Source organism: Enhydra lutris, unplaced genomic scaffold (assembly GCF_002288905.1).
Source record: "Enhydra lutris kenyoni isolate GAN:26980312 unplaced genomic scaffold, ASM228890v2 scaffoldscaffold56, whole genome shotgun sequence".
In the NCBI taxonomy this organism is placed as follows: Eukaryota; Metazoa; Chordata; class Mammalia; order Carnivora; family Mustelidae; genus Enhydra; species Enhydra lutris.
In genome coordinates, this window is record NW_019154140.1 from 9215018 (window position 1) to 9240345 (window position 25328).

The 25328-nt window shown below is 42.8% G+C and overlaps 1 protein-coding gene across 3 annotated transcripts in view; it reads left to right on the forward strand.

Annotated features, from left to right (window-relative positions):
- LOC111157785 (disco interacting protein 2 homolog B) overlaps window positions 1-25328 on the forward strand; it is a 228291-nt gene that overhangs the window by 198168 nt on the left and 4795 nt on the right. For all 3 annotated transcript variants that reach the window (XM_022519419.1, XM_022519420.1, XM_022519421.1), the window contains 14 exons: window positions 2340-2449; window positions 2586-2666; window positions 6902-7025; window positions 8318-8439; window positions 9674-9785; window positions 12552-12661; window positions 13355-13485; window positions 15117-15285; window positions 16327-16497; window positions 17501-17562; window positions 18492-18549; window positions 20392-20466; window positions 21883-22060; window positions 24208-24331. In XM_022519419.1, the coding sequence (XP_022375127.1) occupies window positions 2340-2449; window positions 2586-2666; window positions 6902-7025; window positions 8318-8439; window positions 9674-9785; window positions 12552-12661; window positions 13355-13485; window positions 15117-15285; window positions 16327-16497; window positions 17501-17562; window positions 18492-18549; window positions 20392-20466; window positions 21883-22060; window positions 24208-24331 (1627 nt within the window). The remainder of the gene's footprint in view (window positions 1-2339; window positions 2450-2585; window positions 2667-6901; window positions 7026-8317; window positions 8440-9673; window positions 9786-12551; window positions 12662-13354; window positions 13486-15116; window positions 15286-16326; window positions 16498-17500; window positions 17563-18491; window positions 18550-20391; window positions 20467-21882; window positions 22061-24207; window positions 24332-25328) is intronic.

Sequence of the window (25328 nt, forward strand, 5' to 3'; positions counted from 1 at the left end):
TATTCAATTTGAAAAAAAAAAAGTTAAACTCTTCATTTTGAAATAATCTCACACTTCAGATTGCTAAGTAGTACAGAGAATTCCCTTATACCGTCTACCCATACTTCCCCCATTATTTAGAGTCTTATCATTTAAGTGATTTTGTTCCAGCATATTTAGGATCAACAGATTTTGTTTTTTGTTTTTTGTTTTTTTTTAAAGATTTTTTATTTATTTATTTGACAGACAGAGATCACAAGTAGCCAGAGAGGCAGGCAGAGAGAGAGAGGAGGAAGCAGGCTCCCTGCCGAACAGAGAGCCCGACGCGGGGCTCGATCCCAGAACTCTGGGATCATGACCCGAGCCGAAGGCAGAGGCTTTAACCCACTGAGCCACCCAGGCGCCCCTAGGATCAACAGATTTTGGCAATAAAAGATATTTAATATTAATTCATATGTAGTAGCATCAGCCTTATTCAAAACTTGGCTGGTAATAAGTTTAGTTATCTTTTAGCCATCTGCCTCGTTTGATACCATAGAGTCTTCAAGTGACTGTCAAGAAAGGCATTCAGCACCTAGCACTTTTTTCTTGAAGAACGGGAGAGTTCTCCTTTTTTATTTTATTTTTTAATTTAAATCCAATTAATTAACATATAGTGTATTATTAGTTTCAGAGGTAGGGTTCAGTGAGTTCTCCCTTTTTATTTGGAAGTGTCAAACCCATGGAAATGTTGAAAGAATACCACAGTGAATAACCTGCACACCTTTCCCTAGATTTAGTTTATTTACTAATTTAGTTACTAGATTAGTAGTTGACATTGTTTTACTGAACTCTTTGGAAATAAATTGCAGACATCACATTTCACCCCTAAATATTCTGTAGTGTTATCTCCAAAGACCAAAAAAAAAAAGCTTCTAAAGTTTTCCTAATCAACAACAATGCCATTATTCTATTATAAAATTTAACCTTGGGACGTCTGGGTGGCTAAGTTAGTTAAGCCTCTCACTCTTGATTTCAGCTCAGGTCATGAACTCAGGGTCAAGAGGTAGAGCCCTCTCAGGCTCCACGCTGGGTGTGGACCCTGCTTGGGATTTTCTCTCTCCCCCTTTGCCCAACCCCCACATCTCCCCCACCCCTGCTCCTGTACACACACTCTCTCTTAAAAAAAAAAAAAAAAGAGGGGCACCTGTGTGGCTCAGTGGGTTAAGCCTCTTCCTTCTGCCTAGGTCATGATCTCAGGGTCATGGGATCAAGCCCCACATCAGGCTCTCTGCTCAGCAGGGAGCCTGCTTCCCCCTCTCTCTCTTGCTGCCTCACTGCCTACTTATGATCTCTCTCGTCAAACAAATAAAATCTTAAAAAAAAAAAAGAAAAGAAAAGAAAAAAAGAAATTTAACCTTAATATAATGCTATCATCTAGTAATATGCAGTCTGTATTCAGATTTCTTCACTTGTTTATTACAACTCATTTTTTAAAATTTAGTATCCAGTCAAGGTTATGCATTGCATTTGGCTGTCATGTCCTTTAATTTAAAAGCTCCTAGCCTTATTTTCTCTTAAAGACATGGTTTTTGAAGAGTCCAGGCTAGTTGTCTTACAGAATGTCCCACAATATGGATATCATTACTGTTTTAATAAAGTACTTCTGAGATTCCTGATGAACCCACTCTCAATTCTCAAGATGGCAGATTTCTTTCCAGACCAGATATTCCTTACTGTTAAGTCCATTTTTAGGGTCAAACTGTGATTGGAGCTGATGAAATTATTTATTGGTAGGAACTAGTACAACCAACTGTCACCTCCTGGGAGTGAAAAATCCCTTATACCCAAGCGGTAGGAACCCACCTGCTCCTCTCCTCCCTCCAGATTCCTGTCTCTTCTCTAGCTCTGTGTTGTTTTTTTCTTTTCTTTTCTTTCTTTCTTTTTTTTTTTAAGATTTTATTTATTTATTTGACAGAGAGAGTTCACAAGTAGGCAGAGAGGCAGCAGAGAGAGGGGGAAGCAGGCTCCCTGCTGAGCAGAGAGCCCGATGCAGGGCTCGATCCCAGGGCCCTGAGATCATGACCTGAACCGAATGCAGAGGCTTAAACCACTGAGCCACCCAGGTGCCCTGTGTTGTTTTTTTCTAGCAGTTTTTACTACCTGACATGATTTATTTGTGTATGTACTTACTGGTTGCCTTTCCTCGATAGAGTACAGGCGGTTTGTCTTGTTTACTGCTGTGTCCCCAGTGCCTAGAAGAATGCGCTGTCTGAAATGCTGAGTGAATATGTGAACTAGTTTGGGTCAGTCTGGAAATACTTCGGGGATATAGTTTGAATTATCACCACCAGAGAGTTGATTCTGGCCTTTACTTACAGGTGTTGGCCCTGCTTCTGTGATGGTTGGAAATCTGGTTGCTGGAAAACGCATAGCACAAGCTGCAGGAAGAGATCTTGGGCAAATTGAAGAGAATGACTTAGTGAGGAAGGTAAGAGTTTGGATGTGTTGATTTTTATAAGCAAGTCAAGGACCGAACTTCTACTTCTGGAAGTAGATGGGAGACGCATTATCCAACTTTTCCGAAGTTACTGACCCTGATTCTTTTTTCTGCTTTATGACTTTAGCACCAGTTTCTGGCAGAGATTTTACAGTGGAGAGCCCAGGCAACTCCTGACCATGTACTCTTCATGCTGTTAAATGCCAAGGTACTGAAAATCCAATTGTACATATCTAATCAGATGAACATTATGGGAGGATCTTAGGCACTCTCAATCCCTTTCATCAGAAAATTTCCGTTGTCAACTCTGAGGGCAGAGTTACTGCTTTCTCCATGTTTTGACAGATGAGGATAGATTGTGCAATTACTTCAAGGTTGAAAGGAGACCTCCTGGAGTGTTATCTAATGCTAGCTCTCCTCGCGTTACAGTCCTGTTGCCTTTATTCAATCTGATAGGAACAATGGGGCCAACAGTGCAATTCCATAGACCTGCACATGTGTAGAACGCATTATGGCATGCATGTCATTTTTTACGCAGCCTGACTTTAATTCTTGGACTTCCACCAGGAAGAAAATGACTTTAGATAAATACTTATTTTTTAACATTTTATTTACTATTTATTTGAGAGAGAGAGCACGAGAGAACATAAGCAGGGGGAGTGGCAGAAGGAGGGAAGGAGGGCGAAGCAGAATCCCCGCTGAACAAGGAGTCCGGGACTCGATCCCAGGACCCCGAGGTCATGACCTGAAATGAAGGCAAGACACTTAATGGACTGAGCCACCCAGGTGCCCAATAGATAAATATTTTTTGAAACAAAGTTATTTTTACTATATACTTAAATGATTTATTGCTAACCCATAAAAAACAGATTGAAAATTATTCAAACCTTATTAAGTGGTACTTCCTAATGGATGGTTCTATCAGAATATAATATTTTTTTAAGTTAGGTGTTTTGTGGGCATATGCTGGGATTTGCTTTAATGGCTGAATCAGAGGCTAAAAGTATTGTGATGATGGCGTGTAACAGTATTTCCCGCCATCAGGTAGAGGACTGTAGGGCCTGTTGAAATTTCCTGGGCCACCCAACCTGTCCCTTCTGCCCAGTGCCCCCAGATTCTGATGTATTTTATTCAAACACACCTTTGAGAGTTTTTTTTTTTTTTTTTTTTTTAAGATTTTACTTATTTGACAGACAGAGATCACAAGTAGGCAGGGAGGCAGGCAGAGAGAGAGGAGGAAGCAGGCTCCCTGCTGAGCAGAGAGCATGATGTGGGGCTTGATCCCAGGACCCTGGGATCATGACCTGAGCTGAAAGCAGAGGCTTTAACCCACTTAGCCACCCAGGCGCCCCCACCTTTGAGAGTTTATGTAGTAATAGAACTTCATGAGAGGAGTATGATGTGCATTTTAGTGGAAAGTCATTAAAAATCTAAAGAACCATTATTATCCAATAGAAAACTTTTTGACTTCCTTGTTGTACCTCTAAATGAAGTGGGTTTCTCTCCAAGCCTGTGGATTCATTAGGGTCCTTCCATTTCAGTAAGAAGTTGTCAGTCCAGCTTACTTCCCTACTCCACTTCCAGGCGGGGCTATAGTTAAAGCTATAGCCCTGTGAAATCTGTACCCCAGGTATTTGTTAGAAGGCATACGTTTAAATTTGCTTCTTGGTTAGAGAAATAATATATGTGTTGACTCAAAGACATTTAGTCCTTTTATTCTTCTGCATATTCTAGTTTTTTACCTTGGATTAGCCCAGACGGTCAGAAAGCTTAGTGACCATATCACATTGTTCCCTCATGCCTGGGGGGGCAGGGGGGAATGAAAGATTTATTTATTTATTTGAGAGAGAAAGAATGCAGGGGATGGGGGAGCAGAGGAAGAGGGAGAGAGAGAGAATCTTAAGTAGGTACCACACCCAGTGTGGAGCCCAATGTGGGGCTCATCATGACCCTGGGATCATAACCTGAGCTGAAACCCAGAGTCAGACACTTAACTGTGCCATTCAGGCACCCTGTCAAAAATTGTCTTTGTTTTTTTTTTTTTTTAAGATTTAGTTTACTGCCGTACCATGGACCAAAAGGAGGAATATTGTAAGATACAAGAAATGGCCTTACGGATTAACCCTGACTTTAGCCAAAGGGATATCCACTTTAGTGTTATAACCTTATTGTCCAACAATAGACAATTGACTAAGTAAATCATGGGATATAAAATTATAGCATGAAATACTATACAGCCATTCAAAAAAGTATTATAGAATATTTGATTATGCAGAAAATATTCATAATGTGTAAGTGGTAAAAAATAGCATGTTAGACTTCAGTAAAATAATTTACTACCTAGGAGCACCTGTGTGGCTCAGTTGGTTAAGCATCTGACTCTTGATTTTGGCTCAGATCATGAATTCAGGGTCGTGAGATCAAGCCCTACGCTGGCCTCCAGGCTTGCTGCAGAGTCTACTTGAGATTCTCTCTCTCTCTCCCCTACCCCTCCCATTTGTGCTCGTTCACTTGCTCTCTCTTTTTGAGATAAATAAATAAACCTTTAAAAAATAATAACAATAATCGAGTACCTACTAGACCCTGTTCTGGGTGCTGTATATTTCACAGTTCATTTTAAGATTGAGGAAACTGAGGCCCAGAGACATAAAATTACTTGAGAACTAGTAAGTGGTAGGACCAGGAAATCAGCTCTTTCATTTGAATCCAAAGCTGACTTCTGAGCCCACGTTCTTTACCAGTGCAATACACAGCTTCAGGCAGATAGTAAAATATGGTAATTTTTTAATGTCGCATGTGAATTTATAAAATATATACTCAATTTTTAAAAGCCAGGAAAATACACAGCAAAATGTTGATAGTGGTTACATCTGAATTATATTTTACTTGTCTCTATTTTCCATATTGAACATGTACTATTTTATATTAATGAAACTTAAAAGTTATTTTTAAAATAGCTCAGTAAAACTTGTTTTTCTTTTGAGACTTTTTGAGTTACAGAATTGCAATAATTAAGATAGGGTGTTATTCGCACAATAGTCAGAGAATAATTCGGTTTTATTTAGTGAAGTTGGAGATAGGCATATGTGGTGTCCCCACAATTCCATCTCTAGGTCTGCCCTCCACCGAAACTCATGTGTTTATGCATGAGGGTACATATACAAGAATGCTATTGTCCATCAGCAGCAGAATGGATGAATAAATTGTTGTGTGTTTATACAGTTAAATACTACACAGCAACAAATAGGAGAACTACACCCGGACACTGCAGCAGAGGTGACTGTTAATGTTGAGAGAAAGAAGCAAAACACAGAAATTTATACCATACGGTTACATTTCTATAAAATCAAACCTTTCATGGGTGGTAACATTATGAAGAGAAGGAAATCAGTGATTAAGATTAAAAACTCAAAATAGCGGTTATGCGGGGCACCTGGGTGGCTCAGTGGGTTAAAGCCTCTGCCTTCGGCTCAGGTCATGATCCCAGGGTCCTGGGATCGAGCCCCGCATTGGGCTCTCTGCTCAGCGGGAAGCCTGCTTCCCTCTCTCTCTCTGCCTGCCTCTCTGCCTGCTTGTGGTCTCTGTCTGTCAAATAAATAAATAAAATCTTCAAAAAAAAAAAAAATAGCGGTTATGTACGGAGGAAAGGAAAGGATGAGAGTAGACCGGGGTGCAGGGACCCCTAAGGGTGCTTTTGTGCTGCTGGCGGTGGTGTTTTTCATGCCATGCTGGTTCTTATGCTGATGCTTGCTTTGTGATTTTTCTGTTATGTAATACATTCATATTTTATGTGCTTTTCATATTTGTGTGGTTTATCTTACACACAAAAGGGTTTCAAAAAGCCCAGCTCAGTGAAACTTGGATTGACATTCAGGAATTGATGAAGACCTCAAGGAGAAATTATTCTCAGGATCAGGAATAGTTGGCCGTCTTCTGATCTGCTAATCTTTATTATCAGCTAGTGGACTCTGATTTGGTATTACTATTTTGTTTACATCTTTGCTGTTGGAATACTCAGAGCCAAATTCGTGTGACGCACAGAAAATGCACGTAATGCCCATGGCCACACAGCCTGCAGTGACTGTCCTGACCTCACTCCCGCCCTCATTCTACTTTTATTTCCTTTATTTTCTTTCCACTCTTACTTCCTCGTTTAAATAAAAAACTCGAATGTATTTTTGAAGCTGTCTTAAACAGGAAAGACTATAGATACATTGTTTGATTTAAGTTAATGTTGCTATTCCCTGAATACCTTCAGGCATTGAAAAAGAAAAGGACTACCACACGTCTTTCAGTACTAGGGGAATTTTTGCTGGAATTGATAACTTGCTACAGAGAATCTACCAAGGCAGCAGCCTTTCCAGTATAACGTGGAATTGGCTTGTACTTGTCACTGTTTTATTTCCTGAATTTTGACCCTTTTACACTTTCTTCTCTTTAAAGGGAACTACTGTGTGCACAGCCAGTTGCCTTCAGCTTCATAAGCGAGCAGAGAGGATTGCGTCAGTTCTTGGTGATAAGGGGCATCTAAATGCAGGAGACAACGTGGTGTTGCTCTATCCACCTGGTAGGTATTGTGTTGGTAAACTAGACTCAAGCTCCATTACGAGACTACAGAGTATGAGAGGACAGGAAGTAAGAGCCGCCATCTTTGCCCATGTAGGCTATGCAGCTCCCAGCTCTGGGAGTCCCAGGCACCCAGGCTAAGGTAGCAACCAAGCCTCACGTCCTGGAGTTGAGCAGTGCCATGGCTCTGCTGGGACTGTGTCTGTTGTATTTTCTCTTGTATTACCCCTGTCTAGCATAGTTCCTGGCACTATGGTAAATATCAAATGAATAAGACTTTCTGACTTTTTGGAAACCCTCAAAAGAGGTACTTTGTTTCTAGGAGTGTTCAGGAATAGGACCATTTCACCCAGTTCCTAAAGAATATTGTGTGTGAACTCTTTTGACTTCGCATTTTTTATATCCTGATTGATGTGTAGTCTTCATTATTGCTGATTTTATTTTCCGTGCTCTCATTTAATTTAAAAATGTTCTCTTCACAGTAAGAGGGACTCAGAATTCTTTGATGACAGTTTGGTGTAAATATTCAAAATGTTAAGTGAAATAGTTGAGTTGTTCATTTTTTTATTCTGTCATACTACCCACGCATACCTCTGGCTTTCTCTGATCTCTTATCCCCCTTAGTTCATTTTGTTGTGTTTTATTTACACTGATACTAAGATTCCTTAAAAGGTCATCTGGTAAAAGAATCCCTCCTGTGGTGTTCCTGTGAGAGTGTCTTCCATCCACCAGTGAATGACCTGGTGGTAGACCAGAGCACTTCCAGAGAAGGCCGCTCTCCGTGTCCTGACGGGGAGAGTCTTCATCAAATTGAGTCACACTTTGCCTCCCTAAAACTTGTACCTACAGGTGAAGGGACATCTCAGTAGTCTAACTGCTTGTCACACAGCAGGCTTCTAAATATTTTTTTTAAACCTCAGGTGTTCCTCGTCCCACCTTTCCCCATTCTTTTATTTCCTAAGCTACGAGACCTAATTTCTGCAGTTATTTCTACTAAGTATCAAGTAATGATCTCAGAATACCTTCCCTGGGTGTCTTTCAAGAGTTTTCTTTACTTCTGACTTCCTTTCTTGTTATTTATTCTTGGCTTCTCTTTATTTTTTTAAAGTTGTTTTATATGCTTCCTTCTTTACGTTCAAGCTCTTCTTGATTTAAAAAACTTCTTTGGTTATTATCTATGTTAAATTATGATCTCAATAAACTGTCTGGCACATGAGTTAATAAACTGGCTTTAGAAGATCTGCCATTTAGTTTCTCAGTGATAGTGGTCAGCTAAGTGAGTCTGTCTTGCAGGCATCGAGTTAATAGCCGCGTTCTATGGTTGCCTGTATGCGGGGTGCATACCTGTCACTGTCCGACCTCCTCATGCTCAGAACCTTACAGCCACCTTGCCCACTGTCCGCATGATTGTTGATGTAAGTACCGAGTATATCTTGCCTTGTCCTCATCTCATAAAACCCAGAGTCAGACAACTCCAGATCCTTACTAAATTTCCGGTTTTGTTGAGTCAGGAACTGAAATCTGTCCCCTGAAAGCCACCTTCTTTTCACTTACCTGACTAAAATGACTAGCATTTTTCAGTGAAGGAATGTGGGAAAGTGATTATTGGCGAGGTACAGAATTGTGTTTTTATCATGAACACTAAGGAGGTGAGGCTGACATTAGTAATTCTCTATAAAACTTTTTGTTGTTGTTGTTTTATCTCCCTTCTTAAAAAATGTTCTTATTTTTTCTGCACAGTAGCCAAGGTAATTTTATATGCCAAACTGAATTCTCCTCAGTGTTGGTCATTTTTATTTGGGTTAGTTTTATAAATTCACTTGGTATAGCACTAAAAGGTATCCAGATCTTGCCCTGGAAGTAATGGAAGTTTCTAGAGGATATGATAATCGAAGGAAGTAACATAAATCTGTATTGCATTGTATCCTAATTCATGTTACAACAAAGAGGCAGAATTCTATCTTGTGTAACATTGTTCTCTAAGGACTGCTATTCTGTCAGCAACTAGAGCCTGGGGTATAAAAGCCATGTTCACCATAGATGATTTTATCACAAAGTTCAGTTCAGCAAAATGCCCTCTTTATAGTCTGCAAAGTAGGCCAGAGCAGCAGGGAGGGGAGTCTCCTTCTGTTGATGGTTTAAGGGGAAGTTGATCGCTTTGTGTTTCCATGTGTAGGTGTGAGGGAGAGCTTAGTTTTTTTGACGGCTCTGCATCCCTCAAATTCAGGATATGTTCTGGGTCTAGTAAATTTCTCCATTCACTAGGCTGTGGCAAACACTAACTCCTACAGCAGTGATCCTCTGACTCCTCCCATTCCCTGAGCAATAAAAAAATCCACGTTTTTACTTTATCATGGTCTTCATGAAATCAAGGGATGTGGGCATCCACACTGTTAAAAACAATAACTTGTGTTGTGAACAGGTCCATTCTTCTGAGATAAGTCAGTGTTAAACAGTCCCAGAAGGACGAATGGAGGGGACACACCAGCATCCATTGTGCTATTGTGTGTTCTTTAAACAATAAATACTGTCCTGCCAGTATGGTGTGCTTTTAGTCCAGTATGAGTTGCTTTTAGCAGCAGCCAGAGCCTGTGGGGCCACATGGGGACTAAGCGTCCTGGTGCTTATTTCTGTCCATTTGTTTTCTAGGTCAGCAAAGCAGCCTGTGTTCTCACCACACAGACCCTAATGAGGTTGCTGAGGTCCCGAGAGGCGGCAGCAGCTGTGGATGTGAAAACCTGGCCGACCATCATTGACACAGGTAAAAGGGAGATTTCTCCAGAGCTCTTGAAGGAGCAAGAACATTCATGCCCCGAGCTCTCTAGATTCTCATGCCAAAGATGTTTATACAACTCTTAGGTTGCAACACATTCCACCTACTGAGTCAGAGGCAGAACCTCCTGTCCATTCACTTGTGTTACTGAAGGACTGGGTACTGCATCAGCCAGATCCAACGATGCAGATCACAGGCCGCTAAGAGCTCTTAAAACCAAAAATGTCTTGCTCTTACTCCTGACATCCTCAAACAATGGTTAGGTTTTTATGCAGAATATAACCGTGTACACATAAGGCCATGTAAAAGCTTGACACACTCTGATCCTTGACTTCCAGATATGATCTAGTTAAAGCAGCACTGAATAGGAGTCAGAAGACCTAGTTCTAGTTCAAGCTCAAGTACTTATTTTTTATATAATCTTCTCTGAGATTACCCTTCTCTCAAATGTTACCTACCTTTACCTGACTCAGATACTTTTTGAGAATATCAAGTACAGCATAATAGCAAGGTACTTTAAAAACCATAAAGTAGGGGCACCAGGGTGGCCCAGTGGGTTAAGCCTCTGCCTTCAGCTCAGGTCATGATCTCGGTCCTGGGATCGAGCCCCGCATCAGGCTCTGTGCTCAGCAGCGAGCCTGCTTCCCTCTCTCTCTCTCTCTCTGCCTGCCTCTCTGCCTGCTTATGATCTCTCTCTCTCTCAGTGTCAAATAAATAAATAAAATCTTAAAAAAAAAAGTCCATAAAGGACATTCATTTAAGTGGTATCCATGCTAAAAAAGCGTGGGGGAGAATACGTGGGGATACCTGGTGAATGGTGGTAGAGGAACGGGAGTGGGTTTTAGAATCAGGTAGACGATGTTTAAATCCTGATACTCTGTTCCTCTCCGTGTATCCCTACTAACTGGGGCAAAACTGTCCATAAAGTGGGAGTTGCAATAACCACCTCATGGAGCTGTAAAGATTAAATGACATAAAGCACCTTGCACATGATCATAATAATAAAATCTTTTATCAAGCCCTCGCTATGTGCCAGTCATCTAATGTATATTGCCCAATTTTATCCTCACACCAACCCTATTAGATAGGTGTGAGTTTTGTCCTCATTTTACAGATAGGAAAACTGAGGTATAGAAAGGCTAAATAAGGAGCAGAATTAAAATTCAAACCCAGTCGATTTGGCTACATTCCCAGTCTCATAACCATTCATGTGCTTTCTCCCTGTTTTCAGTAAGTACCACATGGTGTCTGTCCAACTCAGGAACATTTATGTGGGTTTAAATTCAGGGATGGTAGGTATTTGTGGTGGTTTTGTGCCAGGTGCTGAGCTAGATGTTTTTACGTTTGTTGCTTAAGTACAGAAGCTCAGTTCTGTATAACACAAATGGATTGTGTTGGTGTTAATGATGCAGGTAGATCTACGTGGTTATTAGACTCAGTCACATTTCAGGAAGACCTGAACTGTGGGCTGTGATAAAGACAACAGAAAGGTTTCTTTTGGGACATGAGTGACCCTCCCCTATACAAAACCAGTTTGAGGGGCGCCTGGGTGGCTCAGTGGGTTAAGCCGCTGCCTTCGGCTCAGGTCATGATCTCAGAGTCCTGGGATCAAGCCCCACATCGGGCTCTCTGCTCAGCAGGGAGCCTGCTTCCTCCTCTCTCTCTGCCTGCCTCTCTGCCTGCTTGTGATCTCTCTGTCAAATAAATAAATAAAAATCTTAAAAAAAAAAAAAAACCAGGTTGAAAGTGATAGATAAAGTCTTTGGTTTGACCAGAGATGGGTGCCCAACAATATAGAGACTTAAAAGTCAGAGTCAGAGTTGTTTCTTGATCCAGGAAGCCACAGGAGTTTTTGTTTATTTGTTTGTTTGTTTGTTTGTTTAAAGATTTTATTTATTTATTTATTTATTTGACAGAGAGAGCGAGATCACAAGTAGGCAGAGAGGCAGAGAGAGAGGGGGAAGCAGGCTCCCCGCTGAGAAGAGAGCCCGATGCAGGGCTCAATCCCAGGACCCTGAGATCATGACCCATTGAGCCACCCAGGCGCCCTGACATCCTTGGTTTTGACACACTTCACTTACAAAGCAAATATGGGAGGAAAGGAGAGGTATATAAACCAGCAAAGGAAAATAATCCCTAATTCTAGGTTTTCCATCTTAAAAATCTAACATATTATCTTGAAGAAAAACAACTTTTAAAGCTGTCCATGTCTAATATTGCATTTACTAAACTGTAAATAACGAACCTTAACTTGGAACCAGCATGATAACAACTAAGGCTTTTTCAAGCTTTTTGAGTTGTTTGAAAAGTGCTTTACATGAATTAACTCTCTAACAATCCTGCAAGGGTAGGTATTATTCCCATTTTATAGATAAGGAAACAGACACAAAGAGGTATAACTCCAAAGGCACTTCGATGGTAAATGGCTGAGCAGGATTTGAACACCAGCAATCTGCTTCCTTAGTTCATGTCTTCTACTGTTGTGTTACATTACCTCTCACCAACCTTCTAGAAAATACATTTGCCTGATGTAGATTTGCTTTGTTTATATTACCCACTGGTGTCCTCAACCCCAACCCACTTCCCCGGAGTGACATTACGTGAGCTGTTTGGTTAAATAGGAGAAGCCTAAGCGTCGCAAATCCCAGGAGCTCTGTTTGTCCATGGCAAAGCCAAAGAAAACCAGTTGAAGAGCCATGATTTTTGTGTTCCAGTTTGTCTGATTGACATCAGGTTTTTTGGTTTTCATTGCAGATGATTTACCCAGGAAAAGGTTACCTCAGCTGTATAAACCGCCCACTCCTGAGATGTTGGCGTATCTTGATTTTAGTGTCTCCACAACGGGCATGCTGACGGGAGTGAAGGTAGAGTGGGCTGGAGATATTGACTGTCTCTGGATGCTGGTAAAATGCCAGGTCTGCAAAAAATAGAGATGACCACTGCCCCAGGGACTTGAGATGTGGACACCAGCTGCTTGTACCAGAGACCAGTAGGCGGGGGATCAGAGGTCCCTGCTATATTTAAATAAAAGCATTGGCTCTTCTGGAATAAGTTATCCCAAGGAATGTGTGTTATGAAGTGTTCTGAACCTGGCCTAGAAGCTACTAGATAATAACTGAGTCACAGTTAAAGCCAGTAAGAAACCAGAGATTCATATTTCATAGAACTCCGTACTAATTAATGAACAAAAGTATGTTACCTTATGTTAGACTTAGGTAGGCTTTTTTTATTTTTTAAGGTCTATTTATTTATTTTAGAGGGTGGGGGGGTAGAGGGAGAGACAGAGTCTCAAGCAGGACACCCCACTGAGGCTGGAGCTGATATGGGGCTCGATCTCACGACCCTGAGATCATGACCCGAGCTGAAACCAAAAGTCGGATGCTTAATTCATTAAGCACCCAGGCACTCCAGACTTAAATAGACTTTTTGAAACAATGAAAAATAGACATCATTTTGAGGAGTTTGGGGGAAATTGAAACTTTTCAAAACTATCATTAGAGCTTTTTCTGCCTGTGGGGATGCCAGTTCCATCCTGTTCCATGTTCCCTACTTTCCAGATGTCCCACTCTGCAGTCAATGCTCTTTGTAGAGCCATCAAGCTCCAGTGTGAGTTGTATTCTTCTCGGCAGATCGCCATCTGCCTTGATCCTTACTGTGGACTTGGCTTTGCACTCTGGTGTCTCTGCAGGTAGGAATGGAAAAGCAAAGAAAAGAATGAGTGGGGATGTCTTTGGGGCTATAACCATCTCATCCTTACCTTTGCTTCCTTAATTTGGTAATGTTTCAATAAAATGCTGATGTTTCCTAAATGTGGGCGCCTGATATATCTCTGAAGTTCCTTTAGTTTTGTTTATATTCCCTTTTTTCCTTGTCTGTTCGTTTTATGCCTCATACATAAAGTGAGTGATCTTATTATTGCTCTCTGCTCCATCCTGTAATCCTTATTGTAGAAGCAGAGCCAAGTAGAAGGATGATAGTTGGGTGAAATATGTCAGGCTTTGACAGCCAATACGTACCCCCTAGGTTTGGCAGGAAGGAGTATAATGAGATTGGATGACAGCATGTGGCTGGAAAGTAGCATGCCTGTCCTGTCCAGATTGTGTCTACTGGAATGGCAGATCCCCACTCCTCCAAGGGGACCTTCTCTCAGCCCTGCATTTTCACCTCCCTAGTAGACGTCCCCGTGAATGCTTCAGAGACACCTACAACTCAGCATTCTCCTTGTGTGTCCTCATCTTTGTTGGGACCATTCACCTGAGGGGCCCAAACTAGGAACTTGAGCATTAGCTTCAACCTCTCTATGTGTGTGTCTCATAGCCAATTAAGTGTCTTGTCTTTTGTGGCTCAGTTGTTCCTAAACCTGTCTGTACATAAGAATCACCTCGGGATCTTTAAAGAAGCAAAATAATGGGCCTTCCTCAGACTCACTAATAACTTAGATCTCCAGAGTTGGTGACCACAATTCCAGTATTCTTTAAATACAGGGTTCTTGGGCTCCTCGTCATTCTGATCTGTCCTCGGTTTAAGAAGTTGAGGATTCATGGGCTGTGAACTATATATAGGATGGGACTCTACTGTCATTCCTTTCTTTTTATCCTGGCTGCACTGTCAGGATCCAAGCCGTCATCATCTCTCACCTGTCCTGTCCTGTCCCTCCCTCGCCAGTGTCTGTGTCTACAGTCCCTCTCCATGGTGCTGGGCTCACCCCACCTTAAAGCCGCAGTGACTGCCTGTTGATAAAGCCCAAACTCCTTCAGACCATAGTTTCTCTCTTTTACAGTTTGGCCCCAACCCTCTGGCCTCACATCTCACCACTCCCCCATGTATCCTGTGCTATAGGATTTCATATGAGGATGCTATCTCTGACAACTTTAAACACACCATATACTTCTACATTTCTTTTCCTTTGCATATGCTGTTCCTCCGCCTGGAATGCTCTCACCATCACCCCATTTCCTCTAGCCACTGTCAAACTCCTGCTTATTCTTTAAGCCCCGGCTCAAGTGATACCTACTCGGTGAAACACTGCTCTCCCCTCGCCCCCAGCTTTCCTACTTTGAGTGACTTGCTCCTTCTTTTATGATCTTGATTTTATGATCTTCACACCTCAGTTACAGTATCTACCACAGTCTACTTTATTTTAGTTATTGCGTCTTGTGAGTTAGACGGGAACAGGGTTGATGCTTAGAGCTTCGTATCTCATATAACCTTACCCTGCCCTTCACGTGCAGCAAATAGTGGTCGAGTGGATGGTATTCTAAAACATCAGGATGTCTAGAATGAATTAATAATGTCAGCTCTCACCTTTCTTCATTGCAGTGTCTATTCAGGTCACCAGTCCATATTAATTCCTCCTATGGAGTTAGAAAACAACCTTTTCCTCTGGCTTTCCACTGTCAACCAGTACAAAATAAGGGACACTTTCTGCTCCTATTCAGTAATGGAGCTCTGCACCAAAGGGCTCGGAAACCAAGTGGAGGTGCTGAAGGTAAGAAGCAGCTACACAAGTAGCTGGTCCCGGGAGGTTTGAAAGAAACGGGCCAAGCGTGCTGATACCAGACTAGGGTTGGACAGGCGTGTCTGCCTGTTTCTTTTCTAGCCAGTCAACATTTTGTAAACCTCAGAAATTTTATTTCCTCCGCTCTCTAATTTACTGTGCTCCCTCAGAGTTTAGTCCGAGTCTTACTTTGTGGAGAGGAAGGTGAAACTAGTTGGGAGGCTGTATGGAAAAGACTTCATGGAAAGATGAAAGAGAACTGTGATGTCATGTGTGACTGGAGTAAGAGAGAGTCAGAAGACACTGATTTTCTTTAACAGAGAATTCTGTGGAATTTAAGAAATAAAACGGGAGCATAGGGGAAAGGAGGGAAAAATAAAACGAGATGAAATCACAGAGGGAGATAAACCATAGACTCTTAATCATAGGAAACAAACTGAGGGTTGCTGGAGGGGAAACGGGTGGAGGGATGAGGTAACTGGGTGAGGGACAGTAAGGAGGGCACGTGATGTAATGAGCACTGGATAGTATCTAAGACTAGTGAATCACTGACCTCTACTGCTGAAACTAATAATACACTGTATGTTAATTGAATTTAAATAAGAATAAATAAGTAAATAAATAAAATAGAGAATTATGACCCTAAGAGAATTATGACCCCAAGATGAAAAGAGATAAGATTCTCTCTCTAGAGTGCTAGATACCTTTTTCTCTCAGTTCCTTCTCTCCATTTTGAAATAGGAAGACATCTGAAATACAGAAATGGAGAGGTATAAAAATAGGTGGCTGAAGAATCTAAGATTTTAGATAAAAGAGGAAAGAAATAGAGAATGAGCAGACTTACCAATGATTAGTGATGTTAGTGGGATGCCTTGGCATTTCTGAAAACTTTTGCCTTTTGCCTCGATGTCTGAGATGACAATACACAGTACCTTGGCTCTTCCTGACCCAAGAGATAGAACTATGGCCCTACTGTTCAGTTCTTTCTATGTTCCTGCTAACTTCAGCTCCTGGCCCATTGGTGTCTTACAGACCAGAGGAATCAACCTCTCCTGCATCCGGACGTGTGTGGTGGTGGCCGAGGAACGACCCCGCATTGCCCTCCAGCAGTCCTTCTCCAAGCTCTTCAAAGACATCGGACTGTCCCCTCGGGCTGTCAGCACCACTTTCGGATCGAGAGTCAATGTCGCGATATGTTTACAGGTGACTCTCATGAAATCTTGCTGGATAACGAATGGCAGCAGTGTGGTGCTCCACAGCAGAGGCGTCAGAGCCAGGCGGCCAGGCAGGAGCCCAGTTCCGCCCACTTGCTGTGGGACCACGGGCTCTTCATTTTCATGGGGCCTCGTTTTGCTCCCCTGTAGGGTGAAGATAATAGACTTGTTCTTCACAGGGGCATTACTAGGTGTATACGTTTGGAGCCATGCTTAGCAGTTGAGCCCCAAATTAAAAGTTTACTCTAGTAGTTGAATGGTACATGATGATGAATCAAGATTTTTGAGTCCTATTTGAAATCTATTAGTATCTTACCTTCTGTTTTTCTGTCTCCCCTTTTTTTTTTTTTAAACAAAAGAAGCACCAATAAGCCTGTATTCTTTTCTTCAGCCAGATAGCAACTTTGCCATGTTATTGTTGGTGGATAAATAATAGTAAAGAACTAAGTCTGATTTTAGGGAGCTTGGAGGCTTAATACGGTAAATATAGGCATGGACAAGAGAGAGTAAGAGAAGATGGTATACATGGATGGGTACTTTCAGGCCTTCTGTGACCATGGGCAAGGGACGTTCAAGGAGCATCAGGATGATTTAACCTTGGAGCCCCATCATAGGCTCCTTGCTGTCCACTTAGGCCAGTGATGGTTTTGAAAATCCTGTGGATACTGACCTGTCTCACCTGTGCCTCAAGTCCAGGGATGAGAACCCTCCTCAGCCTGGCAACCTTCCAAGGCTACTTCAGCCCCTATGACCAGGCCCCTGGCTTGCTCTCCCAGGGGACAAGGGCAAGAAACACAAGGCCATGAGTCTCTTTCGGGTGTTCACTGCAACCCTGCCTCGTCTAGTTGAAGAGAGGGTGAACTTTCAAAATAGAGTGTGAATTTTTCATGTATATGGCTAAATTATCTATTTCTTGATTTGAGAATATGAAATATGGAAATATAATTCATTTAAATTTTAAATAAACAATGCATTGATTTCTCTTTCTTTAGGGAACCTCAGGGCCTGATCCAACTACTGTGTATGTAGATCTGAAATCATTGAGACATGACAGGTACAATAGATTTATTATGCTCTCTCCCTATTTGGGTTTCTAAGCATAAAATTTTCCGAGCCCCAAGAAAGCTGTCACTTTTCCTCATTCCTTTTGTTTGTGTCTTCCAGGGAGGGATAGGAAGAGGGAAGGAATTTGTTTTTATTAATATGTGATGAGATTTATGTTTGTAAGAAGAAAGCTTTAATTCTCAGGGTTGCTATGCTGTTCTTTAATATTAAAATCTAATACTTAGTTCCTGCCTGTGTAAAAATATTTTGTGACATTTGATATAAAGTGAACTAAAATGGATAGACTGTTTCCTCTGGGAGTTTAAAAATAAAAGATGGAACAGACAAGATAAATGAGGCAGAGTAGGGTTTTTGAAACAACACTTTATCTAAACCCCAGGAATAAAAGCCCTCCTCTGCGTCAGCTTACAGTGGAATTTTAGCTATGTCCCAAGGTGAGCACCTAGCCCTAGGGCTCTGAGACCTTTGCCAGGTCCCAGTGACCTCAGCAGTGTGCACTGATGTGCCCCATGGCACTGACCCAGCCGGCACAGGTAGAGCGTCTCTCTAGCGCCAGGGGAGAATTTCTTTATCTCAGCCCGGGGAGAATTTGCCCTCTAGAGGACACTGGACAGTGTCCATAGACAGTTTTGGTTGTCACAACAAGAGGGTTGCTACTGACATCTAGTGGGGTAGAGGCCTAGGATGTTGTTAAACATCCTGCAATGCACAAGATAGACAGTCCCTCATAAAAAATTATAAAAGAACATTGTCTGACCCAAAATGTCAGTAGTGCCCAAGTCTGAGAAACTGCTCTAGCGTGAGGAGAGACAAAATAGAGGTCTCAAGAGGGCAGTATATAGCTGTAGTAGATGTGCAGCCATTTTTCGAATATATATACATACCTATACGTATGTAGTAAATATTCTTCTTCTTCAGGGTTCGTCTTGTGGAACGGGGTGCCCCCCAGAGTTTGCTCCTCTCAGAGTCTGGAAAGGTAATTTGTCTGTTAACCATTGGACGTTGGTCTGCCTGGGAAATGGTTCATTTTATTTATTTTTATTTTTTTTATTTTTTAAATGTATCATTTTAAAACTTGAAGCCATGTAATGTATTAGTACCCAGGGCAAGCCTTAATTGAAATCTGGAGATAATTCAGCAGTTTCACCTTATCTATACTTTCAAATTCGTATGGATACATAGAGAAGAAGAATTCTAGATTTGAACTTTCTTAATTCTCACAGATTTTTTTTTCCAAAAAAATCCCACTGATATGTTACTCTTATTTGACAAATCAGCAAAATCCAGTGTTCATTATATTCAAGATGGAGAGGTAAACAGCACTTGGAAAGAGGCAATTCTATCTTTATAAATACTGCAAGGAGAAAAACAGGGTGGCAGTGGGGAGGTGTGGTTGAAGGTCAGGGAAGGCGTACATGTGTTTAAAGCTGAGAGAGAAATCAAAACGGGGAAGAAACTACGGATATATAGAGTGTGTGTCTGTAGGAATAAGATTTCTTAGGTGAGATGGAGGCTTTAAAATGTTCCAGAAGAGACACAGTTGCTGTCTTAGTCCCTTTGGGCTGCTATCACAGAGTACCATAGACCGGGAAGCTTACTTCTCATAGTTCTGGGCACTGGGAAGTCCAAGATCATGGCACCAGCAGATTCTGTTGGAGGATTTTTGGTTCATAGATGGCCGTCCTATTGCTGTATTCTCACACAGTGGAAGGCCCCAGCTCCTAATACCATCTCATCAGGGATTTAGGTAGATTACATCCAACATGCGAGTTTGGGGAGACACAACATAAGTCTGTAGCAGTTTTGAACATTTACTAAGGGTGATAGAACATCAGCATAAGTTAGTGAGTTTCCCATTCTTTTGAAGAGGTAACAGTGATGCCTCAGAATTCCTTCTAGTAATTCTGAAAGCGGAGGGGGAAATGATAAAGATAAAAGGGGATCCTGTCTAACCTATCAAGCAGCAGATCGATCCCATGGGGCACTTACTCTAGTTTGTCTCTTGCATTTAAACACTTTCGAGTGGAGTTGGGTTGATCTTCTTACCGCATCGTCAGATCTCCCTCTGCCTCAGCTCGTGGTTGGGCGCCTCAGAAGCTTTCACCCAGGACCCGACCCAGACCAGTGCGAATGGTCTTTTCTCTCCTTCCTTGAGGTCTTAGATGTATGACCCTGGATAATCACTGTAGCGCTTCTCAACTAACCTCACACTCTAGAAACCCAAAATATGGGTAACCAGAGAAGGCGTGAGCCGTTCTTAGAGCCAGCCCCTCTTCTTCCTTTTCTCCCCACATTCTTCACATTCCTTTTCTCTCCTCAGGGAGATCCCAAGCAAGCGTGTGATGTCTTTCGTGATCCCAGGGGCAGGACTCATTCTCCTGCAAAGCCTCCACCATCCTCTCTTGCTCTTCAAGTTCCTCTCACTTAGCTGTTGCTGCAGACAGGAGTGGAGCCGCTCAGGCAATCCCTTCCTACTGTCCTTTCTGCTCTAAGGGGTCTTCCTGCCAACACTGCAGTGAACAGGATAGAGTGAGAAAATGAGAAAGGGCAGTCACATTACAGATTCCTACTGTTACGGTTCTGGGCTGCAGTTTCTCATCCCTTTGAAGGGAAGGTAGGGTGGTTGGCTCCCTGGTTTATTTTTGAGGGTGAATATTATTATACCTCTGGTCTCCACGGAGGACAGTCCAGTAAGCAGCGTGTCAGTTAGCTCCTGCCTTTGTACACTCGCTTGCCTCTCTGAAGGAGGGGTGGCGGGGGACTGCATTTCCGAGGGGTTATTAGAGTTGATTCTTTGTGTTTTCCCTTTGATGCTCAGATTTTACCTGGAGTGAAAGTGGTTATTGTTAATCCTGAGACCAAAGGGCCTGTTGGAGACTCTCATCTTGGAGAGGTATGTATAATTTTTATCTTTACTCTGAAAAGTCGGCAATAAAGACTTCGGGGTTCACATTCAAGAAGTCAGTGAAACTGTGGATTTAACTTTCCCCCCATTGTGAGTTGTCCTCTTTTAAAAGAGTTTTAATCTGGGTCGCCTGGGTGACTGTCATTAAGTGTCTGCTTTTGGCTCGCCGGGGTCCTGGGATCGAGCCCTGTGTCAGGCTCCCTGCTCAGCAGGGGAGTCTGCTTCTCCCTTTCCTTCTGCCTGCTGGTTCCCCTGCTTGTGCTCTGTGACAAATAAATGTGTTGTTTTTTTTTAAAAAAAGAGTTTAATCTTTCTCTGTAAGGCCCAAAACTAAAAAGAGAGAGATTGAGGCCAGGATGGAGGAAAGATTTCCGCATGCAGATTAGAACTAGTGCCGGAATTGTCCACTGACATTCCCTTAGCTGAAAAAGGAAATGGGCCAGTCCTACTTGTTTCCAACTATTAAGGGGTGGAACTGATAGGAGCCCCAAATACTAAATTTTTTAAATTCATGGAAATTTTCTATTCTTATTCTAAAATGTGTGTATATTGGAATTCGTATCAAGATTTTTTTTAAGAAGACTTAATTTTTCTTCCCTCAAATATTTGAGGGGTACTGAGGTTTCACCCCGTGGTTTACCGGGAGGCAAAGGTCGTAGGTGCAGGAGTCAGAGGGCCTGCGCTCTGCTACTTCCCAGCCTCTAACTAGTGAGCAAGTTACTTCCTCTCTCTGGGTCTCAGTTTTCTCATCTGTAAATACTAACTGCACCCACCTAATTTCACCTGATGAAATGGTGCGCCAGCTAACTACACTAATACCGTATCTGTAACGCACATGGGACAGTGCCTGTGACCTAATGAGTTCTCAATAAATACGACTGTTCTTGCTGTTGTTAGCTATTGCTGTGTTGGCAGGGCGAATTCAGATACCCTGGTAGTGCTTTCCTGAGGGCTTACACCTTAGCCCAGAAGCACAGAAGTGACCCCTTGATGTATTTGCAGGGCTTGGGAAGAGGCAGAGGACTGAGCCCAGGAGGCAGTAGCTTCGTGGTTAAGAGCATGGGCTCTGCAGCTGCACAGGCTTGGCTGTGGGTCTCCCAGTTTCTTAGACAAGTTACTTAACTCCTTGTTTTTTCATCTGTGAAATGGGAGAAACAATAATACAGAACCGCATTGCCACGTATGTCGGGACTGATGGGGATAAGGCATATAAAGTACCTAACTCTCTGTTTAGCACATGGGGGACACATGACAAATGTCAGCAGCCTTTATTGTTGTGGTTTATTACTGTTACTGTAGCAATGAGAATTAAAAAACAGTAATGTTCATCCATCCAGAGAGAATTGAATTGATACAGTTCTATGTCCCTGCCGAAATGTGACCGATGCCCTTTTCTTGTTGCAGATTTGGGTGAACAGTCCCCACACAGCCAGTGGCTATTACACCATCTATGACAGTGAGACTCTTCAAGCAGATCACTTCAACACTCGCCTCAGCTTCGGGGATGCCGCTCAGACACTCTGGGCTCGGACAGGATACCTTGGTTTTGTCCGCCGGACAGAGCTCACAGCGGCCACCGGAGGTAGTTTCCTCGCCAGCGCTTCCCCTTCTGCCTGTTTTTGTCTTTCAGCCGGGAGCTCTGGCTCACCTTCCTCAGCCTGCCTTTGCGTTGTTGAGTGTGTGTGTATTTAATTACTCCCTTGTGCGGTTCCTGAACCCATGCATGAATTTGTATTCATTTAAAGTAAGATATTTTGCCCCATGAGGAGTAACCGGGAGGCGGGCACCCAGGGTACCACGTCTGCATCTCTGAACTGTGGGTGAGCACAGCCGACAGTCACGGAGACGTGCCTGATGCTCACTGTGCCCCTGGCTGAATCCCAGCCCTGCACAAGCTCCTGGGATGGGGGTGTCATCTTGTAGCCCTTCTACACCCACACACCATTTTGGGTTCAAGAGGAACAAACCTGACCCCTGAGAGCAGGGGATCGGTGTGGAGGAGCCATGTCGCTGAAGCACTGTGTCCCTTCGGTGTCTCATGTTAGATGCGAGACTGCTGGGCAAGGCTCTGGTGTGAGCAGTCCCCCCGATTACCCGCTGCTCCATTGACTGTTGTGCCTTCACTGATGGCTTCCTTCAGCTTTTCTGCCCCGTGGCATTAATGGCCGTGTTAAAATACCCAACACTAGCTGTATCATCACTTCGAGAACAGCTACAGATCACTCACCGGGCTTTAAAGGCCTGAATTAGAGCCATATCATTTCTCCTGAGCTCCTAGCATCTGTTCCACAGTGACCAGCGTCCATAGTTTCTCCAAGTTTCACGGGGAGGCAGGATAACAAATTGGAAGAGGGAGGTATCCCTCACCGGCTGCCCTGGGGTTGAAACCTGCCTCTGCCATTTGCTTTGTGACCTTGAGCAATCACTGAGCCTCTCAGTTTCCTACCTGAACAGTGGGAATGATAATGTTCCCTGGCTTGTGGAAATGATGTGAGATTAACTGCTGTGTTTCTGTCATGTTTGTTATTATAGTCTTTATGAGCTCTTCTTATATGGTGGGAATCTGCTAGACCTCTTCATCCTTCTTTCTCCAGCAGCTTCTAGCACTTTGCTTTATTCAATTTTTCAGAAATTTACCCTTTCCTGAAAATATTTTATTTAGTAGATCTAGCAAAATCATGTCTTTCTTTAAAATGCAGTATCTGTATAGACATAAACCATGTATATAGCCTTATATATATGGTATGTACATACAATTTAAACAAACAAAAAAGATTTCTGCCATGTTCTAGCTGGATTACAAGCCTGTTAATAACCAGAACTAGTCTCTCCATTTTCTGTAATCCTACTCCTTATATCTGGACTCCTTACAGATGTCTAGGAATAACAACACATGCTCATTTCTTCTCCCTCTCAAATCCTCTCTCCCCGCTCCACCCCTCCCCCAGCCGTCATCTAGCTAATTCCTGTTTATCCGTAAAAGCTCAGCCTGGTTTCCGCTTTTCCTTCTCTGAACCCTTGAGCTGAGCTCGGGGTATGAGGGTGTCCCCCAGTCACCTCACACACACCTCATGCATGCTCCCAGCAGGGGCTTACCATGCTGCAGTGGACAATGGAGCGCCTGTCGTGTGTCCTTCTCCCCCACTACACAGTAAGTGTCTTTAGAGCGGGACTCATGTTTGTCATCTTCCCAGCACTGGACACAATTCCTGGGACATCGTAGTAATAATCATCATCATCATCATAGGGGCGCCTGGGTGGCTCAGTGGGTTAAGCCGCTGCCTTCGGCTCAGGTCATGATCTCAGAGTCCTGGGATCGAGCCCCGCATCGGGCTCTCTGCTCTCTAGGGGAGCCTGCTTCCTCCTCTCTCTCTGCCTGCCTCTCTGCCTGCTTGCGATCTCTCTGTCAAATAAATAAATAAAATCTTTAAAAAAAAAAAATAATCATCATCATAGCTAATTTTTTTTTTTTTAGCACTTACGGTGTACCAGGCATCAAATGAACTCCCCACGGGGATTATCTCATTGAATAGTCACAGCAGCCATTTAGTATTCTCGCTGAGTGGGGAGCAGGACTCAGACACTTAAGTAATTGGCTCAAGGTTACACGGCTGGTGAGTGGCGGGGTCAAGTGACGTGGCAGGCAGTCCAACAGGGTGCTTTTCACACCAACATTGCATTGCGCTCATCATGTGTGATGAACCAGATTTCTCTTTTTCTTTGCATCAGAGCGTCACGATGCATTATATGTAGTGGGAGCGCTGGACGAGACGCTGGAGCTGCGAGGATTACGATACCATCCGATAGACATTGAGACCTCCGTGTCCCGGATCCATAGGAGTATTGCCGAATGGTAACCGTCCCTGCACAGAATAGGCTTCCCGCTGCAGCCGTAGTGTCAGTTAAAACCAATCTAAGTAGTCAGCTGTCTGTACCAAATGCCACCTACAGGTCTAGAAGTCCAGGGGGAGTAAGAAAGTAAATGGACTGATTGTTTCTTGTCGTGGCGGGCCCTCTGCTGTGGCAGATGAGGCCGTGGGGACACCAGAACAGGCTCCGTGGAACCACCGTAGAGTCAAGTCCTCGCTACTGATCGATTCTTACCATTGGAAGAGATCTGATTATCTGTCTCTAGAAAGTCAGTGTAATATGGTGGGAAGAACCATGACTTTAAGTTCAAAAGGCCCAACTTGAAGGTTTGGCGGCTTTTCTCATGTAAAGTACTTTCTCTGCTATTTCCTAATCATGGGGAGGAACAAATGGGAATGTGCCTCTTTGCAAGCTGTCAAATGGTAAGCAGATGAGAAAGGTCATTATTACCTCATCCAGCTTCCCTCTCAGCGTAAGAACGCCCTCCACATCATCCCTGATGAAAGAACATCCAGCCTCACACGGACTAAAACTTCTTTAAAATTAAAACTTGGTAGTTCTTACCTAGTGGCTTTCATTCTGGATTCCTGACAATACAGAATCCACCTGGTTTCTTTTCTACATTTTTAATGCAGTAGGTCCTTCCTTGTTGTTGTTGTTTTTTTTTTTTTTCTTTTCTTTTTTTAAACCATGCCAAATAGCCACAGTTCTTTTCATGCTTGCTCACGCTTTTTAGATGCCTCCTTATCAGCATCTTCAGCTCACTTTGGTCAGAATCTCTCTCCAGACCCGAATAAGGCCCATGAATTATCAGAACAATACAAAGAAGTAGAGTGCCATGGTTACCCTCTAATTTTAGACCTCTGACTTTTTTACGCAAGCAAATATTGTATACATTTTTTTTTAATGATTGGAATATGTTTTTTAAAGCTATTTAGCACTTCATATCACAGGTCAGGTCATACCTTCTAACCCAGCAG